The sequence below is a fragment of the Convolutriloba macropyga genome, chromosome 4, assembly GCF_964194025.1.
Source record: "Convolutriloba macropyga chromosome 4, txConMacr16.3, whole genome shotgun sequence".
Classification (NCBI taxonomy): domain Eukaryota; kingdom Metazoa; phylum Xenacoelomorpha; order Acoela; family Convolutidae; genus Convolutriloba; species Convolutriloba macropyga.
Window position 1 is genome coordinate 22,697,978 of NC_134471.1, and position 18,041 is coordinate 22,716,018.

An 18,041-nucleotide genomic window follows, 5' to 3' on the forward strand; every position below is an offset into this window, starting at 1 on the left:
TCAGCATACTGAAGTTGCTCTGGCTTCTTTGAGCAAGCCCTTGTTTTTGAACAAAATTGGTTTCAATATGGCTGTTCTCAACAAGCGGAATTTTTTAGCATCAGCACTGGGCGCACAGGGGACTCTAGGTCACTTTGGTGAGGAAGTTATTGACTCAAGCTTCAAAAATGGCTTAGAGAGCTGGTATGACAAGTCATATTCTCAAGAGCCATCTGACACAGATTACCGAAAAGATTGCTCGAAGCAAGTTGACGAGGGACTCACTCGTGACAACTTTTTGAAGTTTTGTCCCCTTGAAGTCAAACGTTTTAACAGCATCCAATTCAGACTTGCTTCTTAATGTAAAAAGGCTATACCACTGAAAACAATTAATTTCAAAGTCAATGAGATAATTAAGTATCAACTGTAATTAGTTACTAGTTTTACATTATACCGCCGATAGAAGCCATTTAAGTTTTTACGGAATATGTCATAAAACGACCTAAAAAGGACAAAAAAAACACAGGAAAAAAATTGAAATTCATTGAAATTTTGAGAGCACTCATTAAAATCATTATCAATTCATTCCAAACACTAAAGATGTTCACGTTTGCATTCTTTCAACGCATTAAATGTGGCAATTAGCCAGTCTAGAATGTGACAAGATGACAGGACAACAGAAAAGAACTTCGAAAAATTGTAAAATTCTGAAGTCAAAATTAGATTCAGGGAAACTCGTAGTATAAAAGCAAACAACTGTTTTTTAAAGGATAAATCCGCAGCGTATGCCAATTTTTTAGGATCAGAAAAATGTTTGATTTCTCATTGTTGGAATTATTCAACAGGGTTACAGAAATATGATGTAAAAAGGCAGAGCTCACACGTCTTCTTATAAGTAGAGTTATTAAATTAATTAACAAAAATAATATTAATGAAATTCAGAACAACAATAAGCTTTTATGTTAAAAGCACTAGATAGGTGACCTCTTAATTCCTTGGGAAGCCAATGTATCCTGTTTTTTTGAGATTCAATCATAGGGCTACATGAAGATCTTAAAATTTTCACTACAATGTTAAATAAACACATAGTTAAAGCCATGCAAACGATGAGCTCTTTCAGTGACATTATAATATAATTTCCTTGTGCCTTCTTTGCGAGTATATGGCATCAGTTAGCCAAAAAATGAGCCTTTATTTGACATTTTTTGGTTTTTAATTAACAATAAAGAAGAGGACAACGCAAAAATATTTTTTCAAAAACGACAGCGCCCCAGTACAATCCGAATCATTTCTTTACTGAAAAACTGAATATTAGAAAAAACTAGACTTGCTAATGCTCCTTGTCTATTGATGCTTTTAAGTTTTTCAAAAGTTTTGGACATAGAAAGACAGCGAAATAGGTAAATTGGCAGAAACAAATTTGCATGAAAAAAGGATTTCGGATAGTTTTCGAGTAAAATTTTAAAAAACTAGCCATTGTTGATTTCCAGAAATTTGTTGACCTATTTGTAGCCTGTGAATTTTTTTCCGCAGTTTTAGGTTTGTATTTCGGCAAATTTAAACATATTGAGCTGAAAAGGCTACATTTAATGATGTTTTTAATTAAAAAAAGGCCAATTTAGTCAAAGGTTGGATCAACAATTTTACCAAACACTCCTCTGCCCTCAAAATTAACCCCAATAACGCTTCTGCTACCAATTTTAACTTATTTTAAGGCGAAAATTCAGCGTTATAGATTAAACAAACGATAAAAACGAGAATTGCAGAACTATTGGAATTACTGAAAACTTACGAAGAAAACGAGTTTGACAAGCACTCTCATGATTAAAAGGAATCAATGTGATGATTGAATAAGAGTTATTTAAGTTCTAACAATTTTTTTGTCTCCGAAACTGTAATAAACAGATTTTTGAACAATTTTGGACAGCAAATAAGTTTGCCAAAGGACGTGCACATTAAAGAACACAAATTAAGTTAATATCCAACTAACTATGGTTTTTAAAAAACGCAAAAGCTGCTGGTATTGTTTTAGCTATTTGCTCAGCTAAACTGTTGAAAAATGAAACAAAAACACTAAGTTAAATTAAAATAATGTGAAAGATTTAAAATTAGAAATGAGATAACTCAAATATTGATGGCATTGTTTTTATTATTGACATAGCTAGACTGTCGCCGCGAGTACTTATAGTAATTCTGGCCACTTAGCATCTGTTCCACCGCTTTCTTGTCGTGATACTTCTGCCGTTTCTCCAAGAATATAATCAACAGTATCAGGAACAGGACGCATACCCCACAGCAGAAGAGGGCTACCACGTGATCTTTCTTCTGAACTATGCTACAGAGAGTGAGAGTTCTGAAGGTGTTGTTGCTCACTGCTAGGCAGACAGGGCCAATGATGAGACCAGAAAGGCTGACGATGATGATACCTGCAAAATTTATTTACTTTTAAAACAACAAATTATTGCAAGAAATGAAGATTTAAACCAATTTTCAAAAACGGCATTGATGAATTTTCTGAAAATTGTAAAAATATGCTGATAATGCGCTGAGTTTTCAAAGGAATCCCAGGTTGAGGTCCAGACCCAAATTTTCGTCTGATCAGACTTTCCAGACCGCAATTATCTCTGATCAGAATTTCCAGACGGAAATTCACCCTGATCAGACTTTCCAGACCTAAAATACCTCTGATCAGACACAAAAGATCTCTGATCAGACTTTTCAGACCGAAGGTTTTCTGATCAGACCATCTTCAGACCATGGTCCAGACTCCAATTCAGACCATTGCCCAGACCTTAATCAGACTATGATCAGACTCAAGTGCGCTCGAAGAGGTTATGATCAGACCCAATTGCGCTCGAATGCGGCTCTGATCAGACCCAAGTGCGCTCGAATCCCTCTATGATCAGACTTTTCAGACCAAATCGACCTCTGATAAGACCATCTCCAGACCATCGTCCAGACTGTAGTGCGCTCGAACTTCCTTCCAGACCCTGTAATTTCGGTCTGGGAACACACGGGTGAGCGCTCGACTGGGTCTGATCATAAACCAATTTGGGTCTGGACCTCAACCTGGGATGGCCTGAAAATACACTGAATTAAAAAAAATAAGTAGCTCCGGAAACTTTATGACCGACTTTTTTCCTCAGCCAATTCGGCCGATTGATATCTTGTGGAGAAATCCACAAGTATTGTCAATTGAAAGTCCTCAATAAATGAATTGATCGCTGCACCAGAGACGCATTTAAATTTAGATTTCTCAAGGAAAATTGAGATAAATTTTTTTCTATTCTACAATTTTTCACCTTTAGAATAGATGCATATGCAAAATGTAATAAACTTGGTATACAAAACACTGAGAGAACAATTTCGCTTGAAAAAACTAAAAAAGGTAAAAATCTTGTTAAAAAGCTAAAACGGTTGAAAAAAATTGATCACACAATTCTGAATTTAATTTAAATTTGTTATACTTCCGATTTCTCTCAGATTTGATTGTCTCTTGCATTATATCAGTTTTAACTTTACTGTTAAAAACTGTTATTCAAAAACAATGTAATAGGATTCTGAAAGTAAAGGTTACAAACAAGGTTATTTGTAAATTACTGCTTATTCATCTGAGATCATAAATATCTTCAAACGATTAAATGTAGAAAATTATTAAACGAAGTTTATCCATAAAATATCAAGAAAAACATTCTTTTGCCTCCAAAAGTATTCAGAAATTGTACAACCCGCCGCTTGATTACTAGTACATTTCTTCAACCCGCAATAAAATTAAGGATAGAACTTTATATCAGCCCAACTTCTTTTGATAAACCGACCAATATTTTTGCGGAAAGATACAATAATCTTTGAAAACCTCGTGAAAAATTGAAATGGAAATTCAAGAAATTTTCAATTTTTTTTGTTCCCCAAAATTAATTAATCAAATTGTTTGCATCCCTGAAAGCGGTTAAATTTGTGGGAAAATGGTGTAAAATTTACCACCGAAGTTGGGAAAATGCTCGATAGAGTATTGCTTGATTTTCTTTGAGAGAAAGAGCGTCTTACAAAAATGTGCGTTTTACAGAAAATTTGGTCTCCTTGATCTCTCTTTTCATCTGTTCTTACTTGTTTCTTCTACTCTAAATTAATTAAACGTGGTTAATAGCTGTAATATCTATAAATGAGTCGAATTTTTATCGGTTTTCTTTTTGTCTCTACCACCCAAAAAATTGGTTTTATGGTGTTCTGTTGTTTTTTTGTTCATGTGCGGAAATTTCATGTGCGTTTTAGTGTTTTTCGGGTTTCGCCCAAAATTATTAGTTCAACTCATTTCTAGTCCATTCTTGGTCCAGTTTTTTTAAGTCCATAAAAATTCTCTAAAATGAAGCTCTTTATGTATCTTAGTAAAACGTATTCTCACTTTTTTGATGAACTTCTGCTTTCAAAACGGGTTGAACAGGCGAAGACCAGAAGGTATTAAACTTCACTACATTTCCACGCTGCTTTTTGTATTCTCTCATTTGTTCGTTTGTTTTATTTGTAGCTACAGTCTAATGGTTAAATTTCAGCAGCAAAAATGGTTATGAGGATAGTAAATTTGATGCAACATACATTCAACGTCGTTTTCTTAACCTTTTTTAAGATTTCTAAACAGTACTTATTTTCGTGACTGAAAGTCTTTTTTATCTTCATCCAGTTCCATACTAGCTTTTGATTTATTTTTTCTGCAGATTTTGACCACAAAAATTTGGCTTCGAGATAAATTAGACTTTACAGAAATAATTGAAATATAAAAAGATAGTTATAATTTTTGCTCATTTTCCTCAAATTTGTGAAAATTGTTAAATTCAACTGGTCCATTAAGCAATCAGGAGCTCTGAGCTGTTATGTGGATCCTTTTAAACTTTTACAACTGCTTCCGAGGACGTATGCACCAGATTCTTTGACCAAATCTTAATTGTTAATTGCTTAAATCAATAGTTTTAACAATTTTTGTTGATTTTACCTACCTTTGTTTTTCTTATCAAACTGGATTTTACTTATAAGCTATTTTTTAGTTCTCTTTGGAGAGTTAACTGTTTTTCATTTAACAATTACCCCAATACGAAAAGTGTATAAGTGTTAAATGCTATTATTTTTAGTTAACTCGAATGTTTTCAATTGGTTCTTTTTGTCTTCTTGGCTCACAATTTCAACTATGCTGTTGTTCAAACTGAGGATTTTCGTCGAATTTTTTACTCCATTTCTTGGATTGTTTTTCAAGATTTATCTAGTTAAGATTTTTTCTATTTGGTCATAAAGATCTTTTCTTACAAATATATGAGATTTTTCTTACTTCAAATAAGCTTTTGTTGAGGTCTTTATCACTCAATCTTGCTTTTTGACAGAGTTGAGGCTGTGAGGTCATCTTTAATTGTACGCTCAATAGATTGTTTATCTTTTTTGTGAAGGGAGGAGGTCTGGTAAATTACGCAGTTAAGTACGATTAGAAACAGGCAACCGCAATCATTCTAGAAACAATCAGACAATCAAATAAACATTGAACAACTTGTCAAATTTCTAGCAAAAACAATTTCATTTCGAAAACTTATTTGAGATTAACATGGAAGGCGAAGGTAAAATTTTGAAGGAATCGAGCCTTATGTGTAGATGCATAATGCCAAATTTACTTAATTAATTATGAAACTACCACGACCGAACATGGGATTAGCCGACTATATAATAAAATGCCCGTGGGACTTGATATGAAACTATCACAACCGAACATGGGATTATAATGTCCACAAATATTAAAAATCATCCTTGAAATAGCGACTGCTAATCGGATAATTGAACGAAAAGATCAAATAGCATTGGGTAAGTTGGTTTTGGATAAAATGGCATTGAGTAAAATGGCATTGGGTAAAATGGAAACAAAATGGCATTGGGTAAATTGTCATGTAACAGAAAATGAGAGGTAAGGTTTAGGTCAATTTTGCACTAGACAATTTGACAACTTGCGTGATCTTTATTGTTGAAGGAAGATAATAGATGGATCTATTGTGAAGAGTTTGCGCAAAACTTTTGATTATTCATCTAGTTGAGCAATATTTTCAAACGACAAATTTTTGGGTAGACAACAAATTAATCACCCGATTATTGAATTTCGGTGATACAAGACACAAGACCTGTACTATTTTCTTCTTGAGTGCAAATGAGTGCTCCATATTTAGATTTCAAAATTACTGTCAACTTTGCAAATGATAGCAGATAAAAAGGAAAAATTGAATTGAAGTTTATTTAAAAAAACTAATGGCTTTCATTTAAAACGTTGACATCGTTAGCTCCATTTCATCAACACATAGAAGTTGTGATTATTTAGATCGGTTCTGTTTGACCCCTAACTAATCATTTCAAAAAGAATATTAAAGGTTTCCTTTCACAGTTCGCTAAAAGTCGATTTGACAATTACCTCATGTTTATAACTAAAAAGGTAATATATAGAAAGGTAATACAAATTTACAATTTTTTAATATTTTTCCCGGAAAAGATACAAAAAAGTTGACATTTTAAGTGATTTTTATACAGCACTGCTTTCATCCAAATTAAACTTATTGCCATTAATTTTGAAATAGGTCAATTTTTCCCGAGAGCCACAACATACGTGAACCAAGCCATCTCGTGTCACCTTTTCTCTTTTGCCAACCCCAAAAATCCTCAAAAACAGCCCAATTCTTTTACTTACTGTCAAAGTTAAATTTGATGCTAGATGTTGTTGATTGCTGACTTTTCTCCAAAAGCGCAACTATTTCTGTTGTCTGGTCAAACCATTGATTGCAAGTGATTCTGTGACACGCCCTTCTTTTAAGAAATTATTAAATGTAAGTTAAAGTTAAGCGACCCCCCATTTCAATACTGTAAATATACCATAAAGGGGTTACTATAGGCCATAATTTATTGGGAAGGCTGTAATGGGGAAAGACCCAAATACTCATCAAATCATGGGACAGCAGTCGTATCCAAGTTTGGTCGTAGCCAGTTTTTTATCACAGCTATACAATAAAATCGTACTTCATATCTTTGTGATTGGAAATGAGAATCAAATATCGCCCATAATAGGCAGTTTGTTGACTTGTTTTGGTGAACCCCTCAGCTGCATGAAACCTGGCTGTTGTCGTATTTGGAGCTTTTATTTACGCAGAGTTGGAAGCGAGACAAAATATTTCCAAATTAGCGGACAAAATATTGCAGGCGATATACAAACAGTACTTTGATTTTAGTGTGTCGTAAAATAAAGTAAATAAACAATAAAAGAAATTAAGAAACCCTCTCCCAAAAATCAGCAACGGAATCAAATATCAACCGAATAAATATCCTGCTTTGTCTGGAGATTACTGCGGTTAGAATGTCTTGCTCAATATATAAGCATATTGCATTGCTCAAAATATTATCACAAGATTAGTCTGTGTTTCGGGTTAAAACTACAAGTACTGTCTTTCGCTATGTTCAACTGTCAAAATTTCACATTTTTTGAAATCTCGTTGACTACGTTTACATGTATATCTCAAAAGGCAAATGTTTTCCATCCCAACTTGGGAGATCAAACGCATTTTTGGTCTGAGTTAAATAGAACCAACGAGACAAAATTGAAATTTAATTGAGGTTTTTGTACAGAAAAAAAAGGAAACGGCGATTTTTAAGCCACCGCGATTTGAACACTGAAACTTTATCGATAGGTCATAAAAATAAAAATGCTTGGCTCTTCATATAGAACTAAAACGACATTCTAGAAACCCGTATATTTTTTCGACCAGAAACCAACAACAATTTTTTCATATTGTCAAGCAACAAAATTGCACTTTGAAAATGGCTGAATTAGATTGAATTTGCTTGGGCACAACATACACATATGATTGCAAAGCAGAAAAGGAAAAAAATGTTTTCACGATTTGAAAAAATCTCAAAAACTAAATATTTGTTTTTCGCAATAACAGCCAGCGTATCGAGCAGAACTTCTTTTGAGTCTTTTGTGCTTTTTGAGTCTTTTGTGCTTTTTGACGCCTCAAACAATTGAGCTTTAAAACATTCAATTTCCGTACCAGTATTTGATCTCCAAAATACTGCAAAAAGAATAAAAATGTTCATAGCAATACTTCTTGTGAAACAAATGTTTGGGTGACTAGACAAAAAATCTTTTTATCAAAAACATCAAAAAAGCCTAGGATTAACGTTCGGTCTCGGTTCATCTAGAGACATTTCTGGCGAAAATAATTTGAGAACAACTTTACAAACTGATTTGTTACATCAGCCAAAAAGCAAAGGAGTCAAATGAGCGTTCGAGTTATTTCGTGGTGAGTTTTTTGAAACATAATAAAATATTATTAATAAAATTAAAAAAAAATAATAAAAATAAAATATAAGAAAAATAATAATACTTTTAAAATAAAAATAATAGTTATAATGACAGTAACCAAAATAATAATAATAATAATAGTTGTTATAATATTAACAATAAACAGCAATAAAAAATCTTGTTATTACAAAACAATAACAAAAATTCACAAAAAAATCATATCAATAATGATAGAAGTAATAATAATATTATTAATGGGAACAGAAATAACAGCAATGAATTTATAAAGTCCAATGCTTGTTGCCTAAAAAGAAAAAATTTATTGTCTCTGATAAAAAAAATTTTTGGTACTAACTCACGGTTCACTGAAAATATTATCTAGAATATCATGACACAAATATTGGTTCGACAATGGGAGGAAATTGTTACCTCCTGCATTGCTGACGGGTAAGTAGTTTTAAAAATTTTGAAAAACTGGGTTAGAGCTAAATGAGAAATCATCCAAGATCTTTTTGTTGACCTCAAGCTTTTTTGCAATTTCTTCTAGTCGACTTTTAGTTTTCTCAAAGATTTTATTAAAAGGAATTGACCGATCAAGTAGCTTTCTTTCCATGTATTGGCTCATTAGATTCAACTCCTAGACTGAAATAATTCTGTTTGCTTCCGGATACTGCCTTACATTAACAAATCCTTACAATGTGCAATTGATAGTAATGAATCTGTTATCTAGAATCAATTAGCTTGATTTTTTCTAAAACAGTTGATCCGTATACGGTACATTTTTTTGTATAACTGGTTAAACGTATTATTGTACGCTTTGATCATTTGATTTGAAGTCAAAGTTGTTCTTAGTCATAAATTTTGTAACAAAAAGCTTCAAAATTGTTCAATTTGTTTTCTACTTTTGCAAAACGTTCGTTGAAGCTCAATGTTTTACTGAGAACAACAAAATGGCGTTTCAAAACTTATTACTCTGAACTTTTTTTATGCATGGTGAACTCACTATCCAACCTTGCTCAACTTTTGACCTCGAAGAAATCATTTATTTTGTTTGGATGTTCAATCACCCAACCCAATTGAAATTATTAATAATCAAATTGCTCCGCAAAAAGACGATTCCATTCACGCAGCAGCAAATTGCAGCGCGAAAACAAACTCGACAAATTCAATAAAAAAGAGGGTATTTCGAGCAAAAATTCTCAACAAAATCATTCCATAAAAATTTTGAGCGAATTGTCAATCATTTCATTAACTTAACTGAAATGCACCACAGAACTGACTCCAGAAGCTGTGGTATGACTGATGTGGCCATTCACGCCTGGTGGCAATATGAATTGGGAACTTTTGTCGAAAACTTGAAATGCACACCGTGAATTAAAATAGGCAAAAATTTGAAACTTATAAACCCTTCGACTAAATGTCAACCTAGTAAACGGTGAAGAGAACAAAACAAGGATGTAAAAATAGATTTTGGCGTTCCCATTTATAGAAAAAGACACCAAGAAACATATATTTTTTTATATTGTGAGACCATTTTCATAATTTTTCCTCAGCAAAGTATGTGAACACGCTAACGGTAATAGCCTAGAAAAGTTTCTACATAATTATATTCTGCTACATGGCGTACCGCGCCGCTTTCGCTTTGACCAAGCTCGATGCCATGTAGGAAAGCAAATTTCAGTGAACAACATAATATTGAAGTAATTGCTGTGACAATCAATAACCACAGGGCATTATGCCTAGTCGAGAGTAAATTTCAAACAATCAAACGTAGATTAAAGGATTAAAGTCATAACGCATTAAAAAAAGCAGCTAATACTAATTTCAAGATAAAAAAGCTCCGTAAATTCGATTCTTTATCAGGTTCATATCTGCAAATAGAAAACATTAAAAATCTCCCCAATTGAGGCACATTTCGGAAGACAGCCGGAATTGCCGCTCAGCAATATAGGCACTGAATTAAGCACATCTAAGCTCTCCTACAAAACTTTAACTGATTAATATTTAGACCAAGACACCGAAAACTGGACGCAGCTCATTCCTACAAATAAGTGGGACGATCTGGACAGAAGAGACACTGAAAAAAAGATGAACCAAGCCAACGGGAAAAAAAGACGCAAATGACAGACAAATCAGTGATCCGCAGGGCAAATCAGGTCTCGTCTACATTGAAGGACAGGGCAGACCGACACCAAGGACAGAAGAATCGGTCACTTTAAAGCTAGCTAAAAAGATACCGGCAAACAAGCGGTCCAAGAAAAATTTTCAAGGATTATATGAGGTTTTGAGGCCTCGCTCAACCGTTGTAAACGAAGACAAATAAAGCTTTGCAAGAAAGAGGCAGGCAAAATAAGGTAACAGTTAGAAAGTCAGACATGGCAAAGTTTGTACCAAGGCCGAAAACGACAATCCTCTAAACATATATGCCAAACGCAAACCGAAGACCACAAGGTTCAGGGTGGCAGAAGAGAATATTGCGAACCTTTTCACCGGACCTCAGACGAAAAATGGAGGGAAAAAGAAGATGAGCCGCCGAATCCAACCAGACGACTTAAGTGCAATTTCGTCAGTGACAACAAATTCATAACGCGCTCTACGAGTAAGCATGACGTTAAAGCCGCTACCACCTACAACACCTTCGCCAACGAAAACCCAAAGGTTCAAGAAAACTTAATTACAATCTTTCGGAAGACCCGAGGCGCAGCAAACGTTCAAGACGAGAGCCTGAATCAGACGAATCAACAGTCTCGTGCCCTCCACAAAAAACGGTGCCTGAAACAAGCGTGCAAATTGAAAACAATCCAACCTCATCGAATAGTGCACGACGTCTGCATTCGATTCAGTTGCTCCACTTTCAACAGTTTTTGAAGGAATCCAGTCACTCGCAAGGCGAAATCCTCCCAAAGAAAGTCAAAACGACATCGGTCTAATCACGCAACAAATAGCTCCTATGGTGCAGACCTACATTTCAACAAACATCAGCGCAAGAACACTCACTGATCTTGAAGTGGAATTGGAATTCGGTTCAAACAGCCATTGAAAACCTAAACCTCACAAAACAACGCAAACATATAAATTATTCATAGCTAATTAGTACACATTTTTAGTTAATTTTCTTCCACCAAGCCATCTTTTTAAACAAAAATTCTGCAAAACTCAATTGTCGTTTGTAAGGGGGGAGTAGGTACCAAAATTATCTTTATTTCTAATCATTCCGTTGCTATTTTATCATTCACGTTGGTGATTTCCATTTATAGTTGTAATTCAGGCTACCCTCAATAGTTATTTGTTTATGTCTATGACGCTCCTACTCAAAACTTGTTCATCCCTTCTACCTTCCATATTTAGGACTGTTGATACATCTGTTTAATCCCAGTTGTAAGCAATTTGGGATTGTTCATACCATATATGTTTGTTGATTAATGGTAATCAGCTGCTGAGTTATTCGTTCAAGTCAGAACTTTCTTTGTAACCAGTTGTAATTCATGACTCTAAATCATGTTTTCTATTAGATAAGCGACCACAACACTCTAAAAGATTAGCCTAACCGCCCCGCGATAAGCAACTCGTCTAAATCTCACAAGCCTGATTCGCTTCGCCAATCAGCACTGTGGAAATTCAATCGAGCATTTGCAAATCTAAGTAGCCTGATTCGCTCCGCGATTCAGGACGTCATTCCAAATCAATTTTTTCGCACCGCGAATGACTAGAATTGCCATTCTTACAGTAGGCGTGTACGGCAATAATGTTTAAGTTATAGCAATCCCCATTTTACTTAGTTTTTAATTTTACTGCTCCCCTAGTTATTGGAACCTTTCTAGTTCTTTTTGAATATTGATTTTCATTTCTGACTAGAACTTTTAAAAAGATTTCATCAACTATTTCCGATAAATGCTCAAAATTCTACATCGACTTTCCGTTCTTTTTTTCAAATGTCTATCAGCCAATTCACTACCAAAAATTCACGCTACTTTACTTCTAAATTATTCCAATAAAATGATCGCATTTTCTCTGGCGTTACACTCTCTTACAATGTAACTCATTTAACTCTCTTAGGATGTTTTCAATAAAAAAGCAATCGGTGATCCATCTTGATGACACTTTTTTGGAGCCTTTGGTTTTTCGAGGTAGCATTTTAAAACTTCTTCGACAATTTATCAAAGTAAAACGCAAAAAGGCCAAAGGTTTTGTTCAAAACGCCTTACAGGGTAAAGAAGTCATCATTTACTTCTTTTATTCGCAATTCAGAACCCATCTCAAATAATTTATTTTCTAGATAACTGCTGACATATTCTTGATATCACTTACTGAGCAAGTTAGGCCTTTTGCGAGATAGTTGAATAGAGAAGAATAGAGAAGAATAATTTATTCACTTGATGTATTTTAATATGGTGGCTTAAAAATCCTTCACTGCATTTAGTTGATAGAATAATGTCAACAAGCGATGTGCAGTTGAGTATATATTCCAAGTCCGTCAAATATATTTAATTTATCCTATATTCATATCCAAGTTATGAATTCAATTGTATACTTGATGGGTTTAATTTATCTTTTAAACCTTCACTCTTTCATCATTTTACCCCACATTGTAGCCCAAAAAGATATGATAGATTTGAGCTGAATTTTCCTTAAAAGATCTTTCCATTGCAGCCCCACTCTTATACATTTTTATGGGCCGAGAAATTCGACCTGAACATGAGCCATGTGTAGAATCGTTTTTGCATAAAAAAAGGTTTTTGAAAACTTTGAGATATGTTTGAAGAAAGAAAAATGTTGAATAATTTTTGCAATTTTTGTGATAAATTTCTTCTACCAGCTTTTGTTACCAATAAGTCATATAGGTTTAGACCTGACATTGCAGCGCTATTGAATATACTTTGAGTTGCCAAAAAATTGTATTTAAAATTGCACAAATCAATCTATAATTTTTGTAGTGCATATTTGAAGTCCCTAAATCTATACGAGTCTGTAGACGCCATAAAAAGTTTTAAAAAATATTGTGAGAAAGTGAAAAAAAAATGAAATTTCGACACCTTATTCTTCTCCAATTAGCAAAAAAATAAAAAATTGGAGAATATATTCAGTCTCTCAAGACCACTTTTCAAAGTTATGGTTATCGGCCAAACCAACACGGGCAAAACAGTAGGACTGGCATAAAGCTGCTAATCCCCAAATAAATTTAGTGTTGAAGCAATTATCTCACCTGTGATGGCAAACCCGCTGAAGATGACCCCACTGCACCTTAAATAGTCCTTACACGTCATCTGGGACAGCTTTGGGGGAGTGTAATAATTCTCCATCATGAGGGAATAAGTTCGAGCTCTTCTCCAATTTGGGGTGCTCTCAGGAGTCCCCCCAGGGGATATTGGGGAGGGGTTGCTTAGGGATAGAGGGGGTCTGCTGCTGATTGGTTGCTTGTACGAATCGACAAGAATTACCGAGTATTTTCGGGTTCGTTGTGAGTTCTCGATTGTAACAGCTGAGGGGATATTCGGAATTGTTTCCTCCATTTTTGGGGGAGTATAAATGAGGGATTTATGATGATTCTCTACCCAAGCTTGAGAAAACTCTGATTCAAGAAATTTTCCTGACAACTTTTTGGGATCTTTTCAACAATCTCTCCCCCCCTCCCCCTTGCAAAAGAGAGATTGTTGAATATGTTTCAAGCGATTAATTTATTGATCACGCATACTCATTGTTTATAAAACTCAATAAAATAAATTAAGCCAGAATTGGCCGAATTGGAATATAAAGCGAAAACAATATATTCCTTCTGTCGTGCCGATGGGCAAGCTTTGCCGCAATAACCGGCCGGAAATTTCCGGATTAAATCCCACAGCGGATGATAGGTCTGTCCGTGAACAGCAGTCAACTATCCCGCTTATATTAATATCAGCTTATCTGAACTTTAGGCTAATTATATATGTTTAGAAGTATAGCTGTTAGGGGATCGTGATTCTTTGCAAGGTATCAAAGGGAGGGGGTTTGTTGAAAAGATCTAAATTTTCCTCTGAAGCTTTGAAGCTGGAATAGTTTAGGACAATTTTTTTGTTCCGACCCCACTTGTGGGGGGGAGGAACAATATACTCAAATGGGTTTTTTTTGTTCCGTGAATTTTGGCCGACCGATATATTCATCGTAGAGAAATGTGCGTGGTATCATTAAAAAGCTCGTCCAGCGTAGAATTCGAAATTAAAAAGATTTTTTTGAATTTCGTTTTTTTTTCGAGGAGTTATCGAGGTTTAAAGTTTCATGTGAACACTGGATATTTGGTTCACTTTTGTTCACTTTTACCGTATTTTCGTTCGAATTAACGTTTTTTCTACGAAAAATTTAATTCAAAACTAGATTTCACGCCAAAAAGTAAATCAATTTTAGGTTTTTAATAGACGAAAGGAGATAATAAAGACTAGTTCTAGTCTTAGAGGGAAGTTTAATATATAAAAAAAATCGAATTAGGTTTGGGAGCTCTTTTTTTTAGAAAATTTTGCAATTTTTTTGTTTTCTTAAGTCACCTAGAGACTACTAGACACTTTTAATATCGAAGTTCCGTTAATGACAAACCTCTTTTACGATCAAATGAAGCCCAATGAACAAAAAATTTGTTTCGAAGGGATCGCTCATGTTTTTTTTTGGACTCGTATCTCAAATTTCGTAATTTCAAATGAAACTTTGATTTATTTTTTGAGGTTTTACTAAAGTTTTATAATCCTATGGCATAAACTTGTTGACTAAAAGTGCAATAGATTTGCTAATGAGCATTAAGTGAACCTATCTAGTGCTGTGAGTGGACAGCTAATGGCTGTTAAGACTTTGAAAATAAATTTTCGAAATTTTTTTAAAATTAGTAAATCATAAACTTATTTTTGTGAACTGTAAGTTCGTCTCAGTAAAAACAGGATTGAACTCCTTCATACCACTGCAACATAAGTTAATCTCATTGGCGGCTTTATCAAATAACTATTGGTTATACGTCTTCAATGCCACAAGATTTCAAAATTTTTTAAAAATTTTTTGGACATTTCGTTTTATTGGTTCATTTTTAAATCTTATCACGTCATCCGAATACTGATGGCTACATCTTCCTTTAGTGAAGACGTCCAAAGGATCATAGATAAAACTTTCTGAGAAAAAAATATGGTTTAAATGGCTTCAACACTTTCTTCTCCCATTTTTCTAAAGGAAATTTGGTTTTTGCCTGTATTTCTTGTTTTTTTTTCATAGTCGTAAGACATATTGTGATGTCTTATTGACTACATAGGCATCATAAACATCCTTGTATTCACATCGTGGCATAGCTGAGCGTATTCATTGAATTCCTGTGAAAGCTTTTGAGTTTAATGGCTGTTAAGACTTTAAAAATATTTTTTTTTTATTTTTTTTGAACATAAATCAATCTTAAGCTTATTTTCGTGGATTGTAAGTCAGTCTCGGTAATGACAGAACCGCTTTTTTTCTACATCAGCAACGATTTATCTAGTTAGCGGTTTTGTCTTCTAACTATTGGTTTTTTTTGTCTTCGGTGCACGAGTTTTCATAATTTTTACAATTTTTGGATTTTTTTTAGTAATTTTGTTTCCTTTTGAAATCGTATTACATTATCCTAATATTGATAGCTCCCATTGGCTTAGTGAAGACGTTCAATGGATCGTTGCAAAGTTTTCAGAGAAAAAAGTTTATGGTTTAAGTAGCTTCGACACTTTCTTCTCTCAATTTTCTACCGAACTTTTGAATATTGCTTGTTTTTGTTGTTGTTTTCATAGTCAATGACTTGTTGTAATGTCTTATTGATAAATTTTGAATGACAAACATCCTAGTTGTCACATCATCTAGGCATAATTTAGCGTATTAAATGCCTTCCGTTGAAAGCTGTAGAATTTTTTGACTTTGATACTATGGGTTTTCTCAAAAATTTCGTGGTTTTGATGTATTTTTCTTTGCCATACGACTTATTGTGATGAGTTATTGATCTCACATGAATGAAACTTTTGATTGCTATTTCATCGAGGCAGAATTTAGTGTGTTTAATTAACTTAAAATGTAGCATTTTTTTTTAAATTCAAACATCTATTTTTGTTATCTCTTAATTTGGTTGACAATTAAGTCAAAAATGTAGATGAGCTCGGGTCGGAACATCATGTGCGAACGCACATTAACGAGCCGCCTTGTTTTTCAATTTAAAATGAATGAATAAATTTATACATGTTAAAAAATTAGACCAATTTTAAATCAAGACAAAATGTGAACCAAATCAGTTTCGAATTCTTTTCCGCTTGCGTGTTCAAACGCCATACAATATCAATGTAAATTGATTAGAAAAACAAATTATTCAAATTAACTGCGTTTCATCTTAAATATTTAATCAATCTCATTCTTTATTTAATACTACAACCCAGCTAACAAAGTTTGCTATTTCGGTTCTGAAATTTTGGCTTAAACATTGTTTTCCTGAAATGTGCAATCAATTTCAACAATTTGTAATTATGTGGGTTTATTTTTCGCGGCAAAATGAAAGAGATTATCGATTTGCGTACTATTGATTTTAAAATGCAAATGTGAAAAATGCGAAACAAAAATCGATGGCTTCAAATTTTGATGCTGGTTTTTGTTTTTTAACAAACAGCTTTCCCAATAAACGATATATAGTGATGGCAGCAAAAATCTTATTAGCGTACATAAGTAACAAGCTTGCATTAATACCTGTCAAGTTCAGACAGTTATTTAAAAAGGAGTTCATGCAAAAAAGTAATGTTACAACATTATGAGTTAGATACAATTTTTCTATGACTTTGCTTTAGTCATAAAAACCCAGTTAGTTTGCTCATCAACGGAAAAAACTGTCCCGCTTAGTCAAAAAATGAAATAACTGATAATACCTGAATGATATTGGCACTTGAAAACCCTATAAATATCTTGGTAATATTCACAATCAATCAATCAATAGTTTCGGTTGATTTGGGTTCATTAAATAAACAAATATAAATTTTTCAAATAAAAAATTTTGGATAACTAAGATTAATTTTTGCGTTTTATTTTTTTCCTCCAATTAGGAATTCAATGTCGAAACCACACGGAGTCATGAGAATTCAAGCTACGCTGTGATTAAATAATTGACCCAAAATTATAATATTCCTAGCTGCTTAGGGAAAAAGTTCTAAATTTCTGAGAAGCTTTTTTAAGTTTATTTGCTTTTCAATGAAAAACTCGACATACCGATTGTTATAAGCGTTCGCAATATATTCTATGTCAAAGGTAAATTGCTATCAAATTTTATTTCTAAATATAACTCCTAAGTACTAGATTAAAAACTAACTGTAAAAAAGCCAAATAAAAGTTGAACAAATTGTAGTTATTGCCAATTGGATGCAATACAAAATGAATTGCTCAGTTATCCGCCAACCATTACTACGTTTCCCAATTTTACCTCATGGAAGGAAACAATTCAAAAAGTGGGGACGTCCCGGAATTTGGGGGTCTGTAATTTGTCGATGAAATCGTGGCGCAATTAAGCGCAGCAGAGGCAGAGGAGAAGCTGCCAGTGAATGAAGAAGCTGAATACTTTTTGTTCACGCCTCCTCCCCCGTTGAGTGGTTGGGATTGGGTAAATGAGGAGGCTGAAGACCTCCGACAGTTTGTGCCCTCAGGCAGGCAGTGATTGTGATGGTAGTGATGATTGCTACTAGTACTGCTCCGTTGACCTCGAACAGACCCCCCGAAATCCTGAAAAGCAATTAACTAACCTCCTGTA

The 18,041-nt window shown here is 33.9% G+C and overlaps 1 protein-coding gene across 3 annotated transcripts; it reads right to left on the minus strand.

Annotated features, from left to right (window-relative positions):
• Window positions 1–2,044: 2,044 nt before the first annotated feature.
• On the minus strand, window positions 2,045–17,587 carry LOC142337521 (uncharacterized). 3 transcript variants are annotated; one of them, XM_075386808.1, is made up of 3 exons: window positions 17,507–17,587; window positions 13,497–13,850; window positions 2,045–2,405 (listed from the first exon to the last, which is right to left on the minus strand). In XM_075386808.1, the coding sequence occupies exons 2-3, from the start codon at window positions 13,801–13,803 to the stop codon at window positions 2,104–2,106; spliced, it is 609 nt and encodes a 202-aa protein (XP_075242923.1). In that variant the 5' UTR covers window positions 13,804–13,850; window positions 17,507–17,587; the 3' UTR covers window positions 2,045–2,103. The 3 variants fall into 3 exon arrangements, with proteins under 3 accessions (XP_075242923.1, XP_075242921.1, XP_075242922.1); XM_075386806.1 differs by having other exon boundaries at window positions 13,497–13,862; XM_075386807.1 differs by lacking the exon at window positions 17,507–17,587 and having other exon boundaries at window positions 13,497–13,885.
• Between the last annotated feature and the right edge of the window lie 454 nt (window positions 17,588–18,041).

Excerpts from the sequence above, each read along its gene's own strand:
- LOC142337521 (XM_075386808.1), bottom strand. The coding sequence starts at position 13,803 with ATGGAGGAAACAATTCCGAATATCCCCTCAGCTGTTACAATCGAGAAC. Across the intron at positions 2,406-13,496 it reads CAGCGGGTTTGCCATCACAG|GTATCATCATCGTCAGCCTT; the intron begins GTGAGATAATTG and ends TAAATTTTGCAG.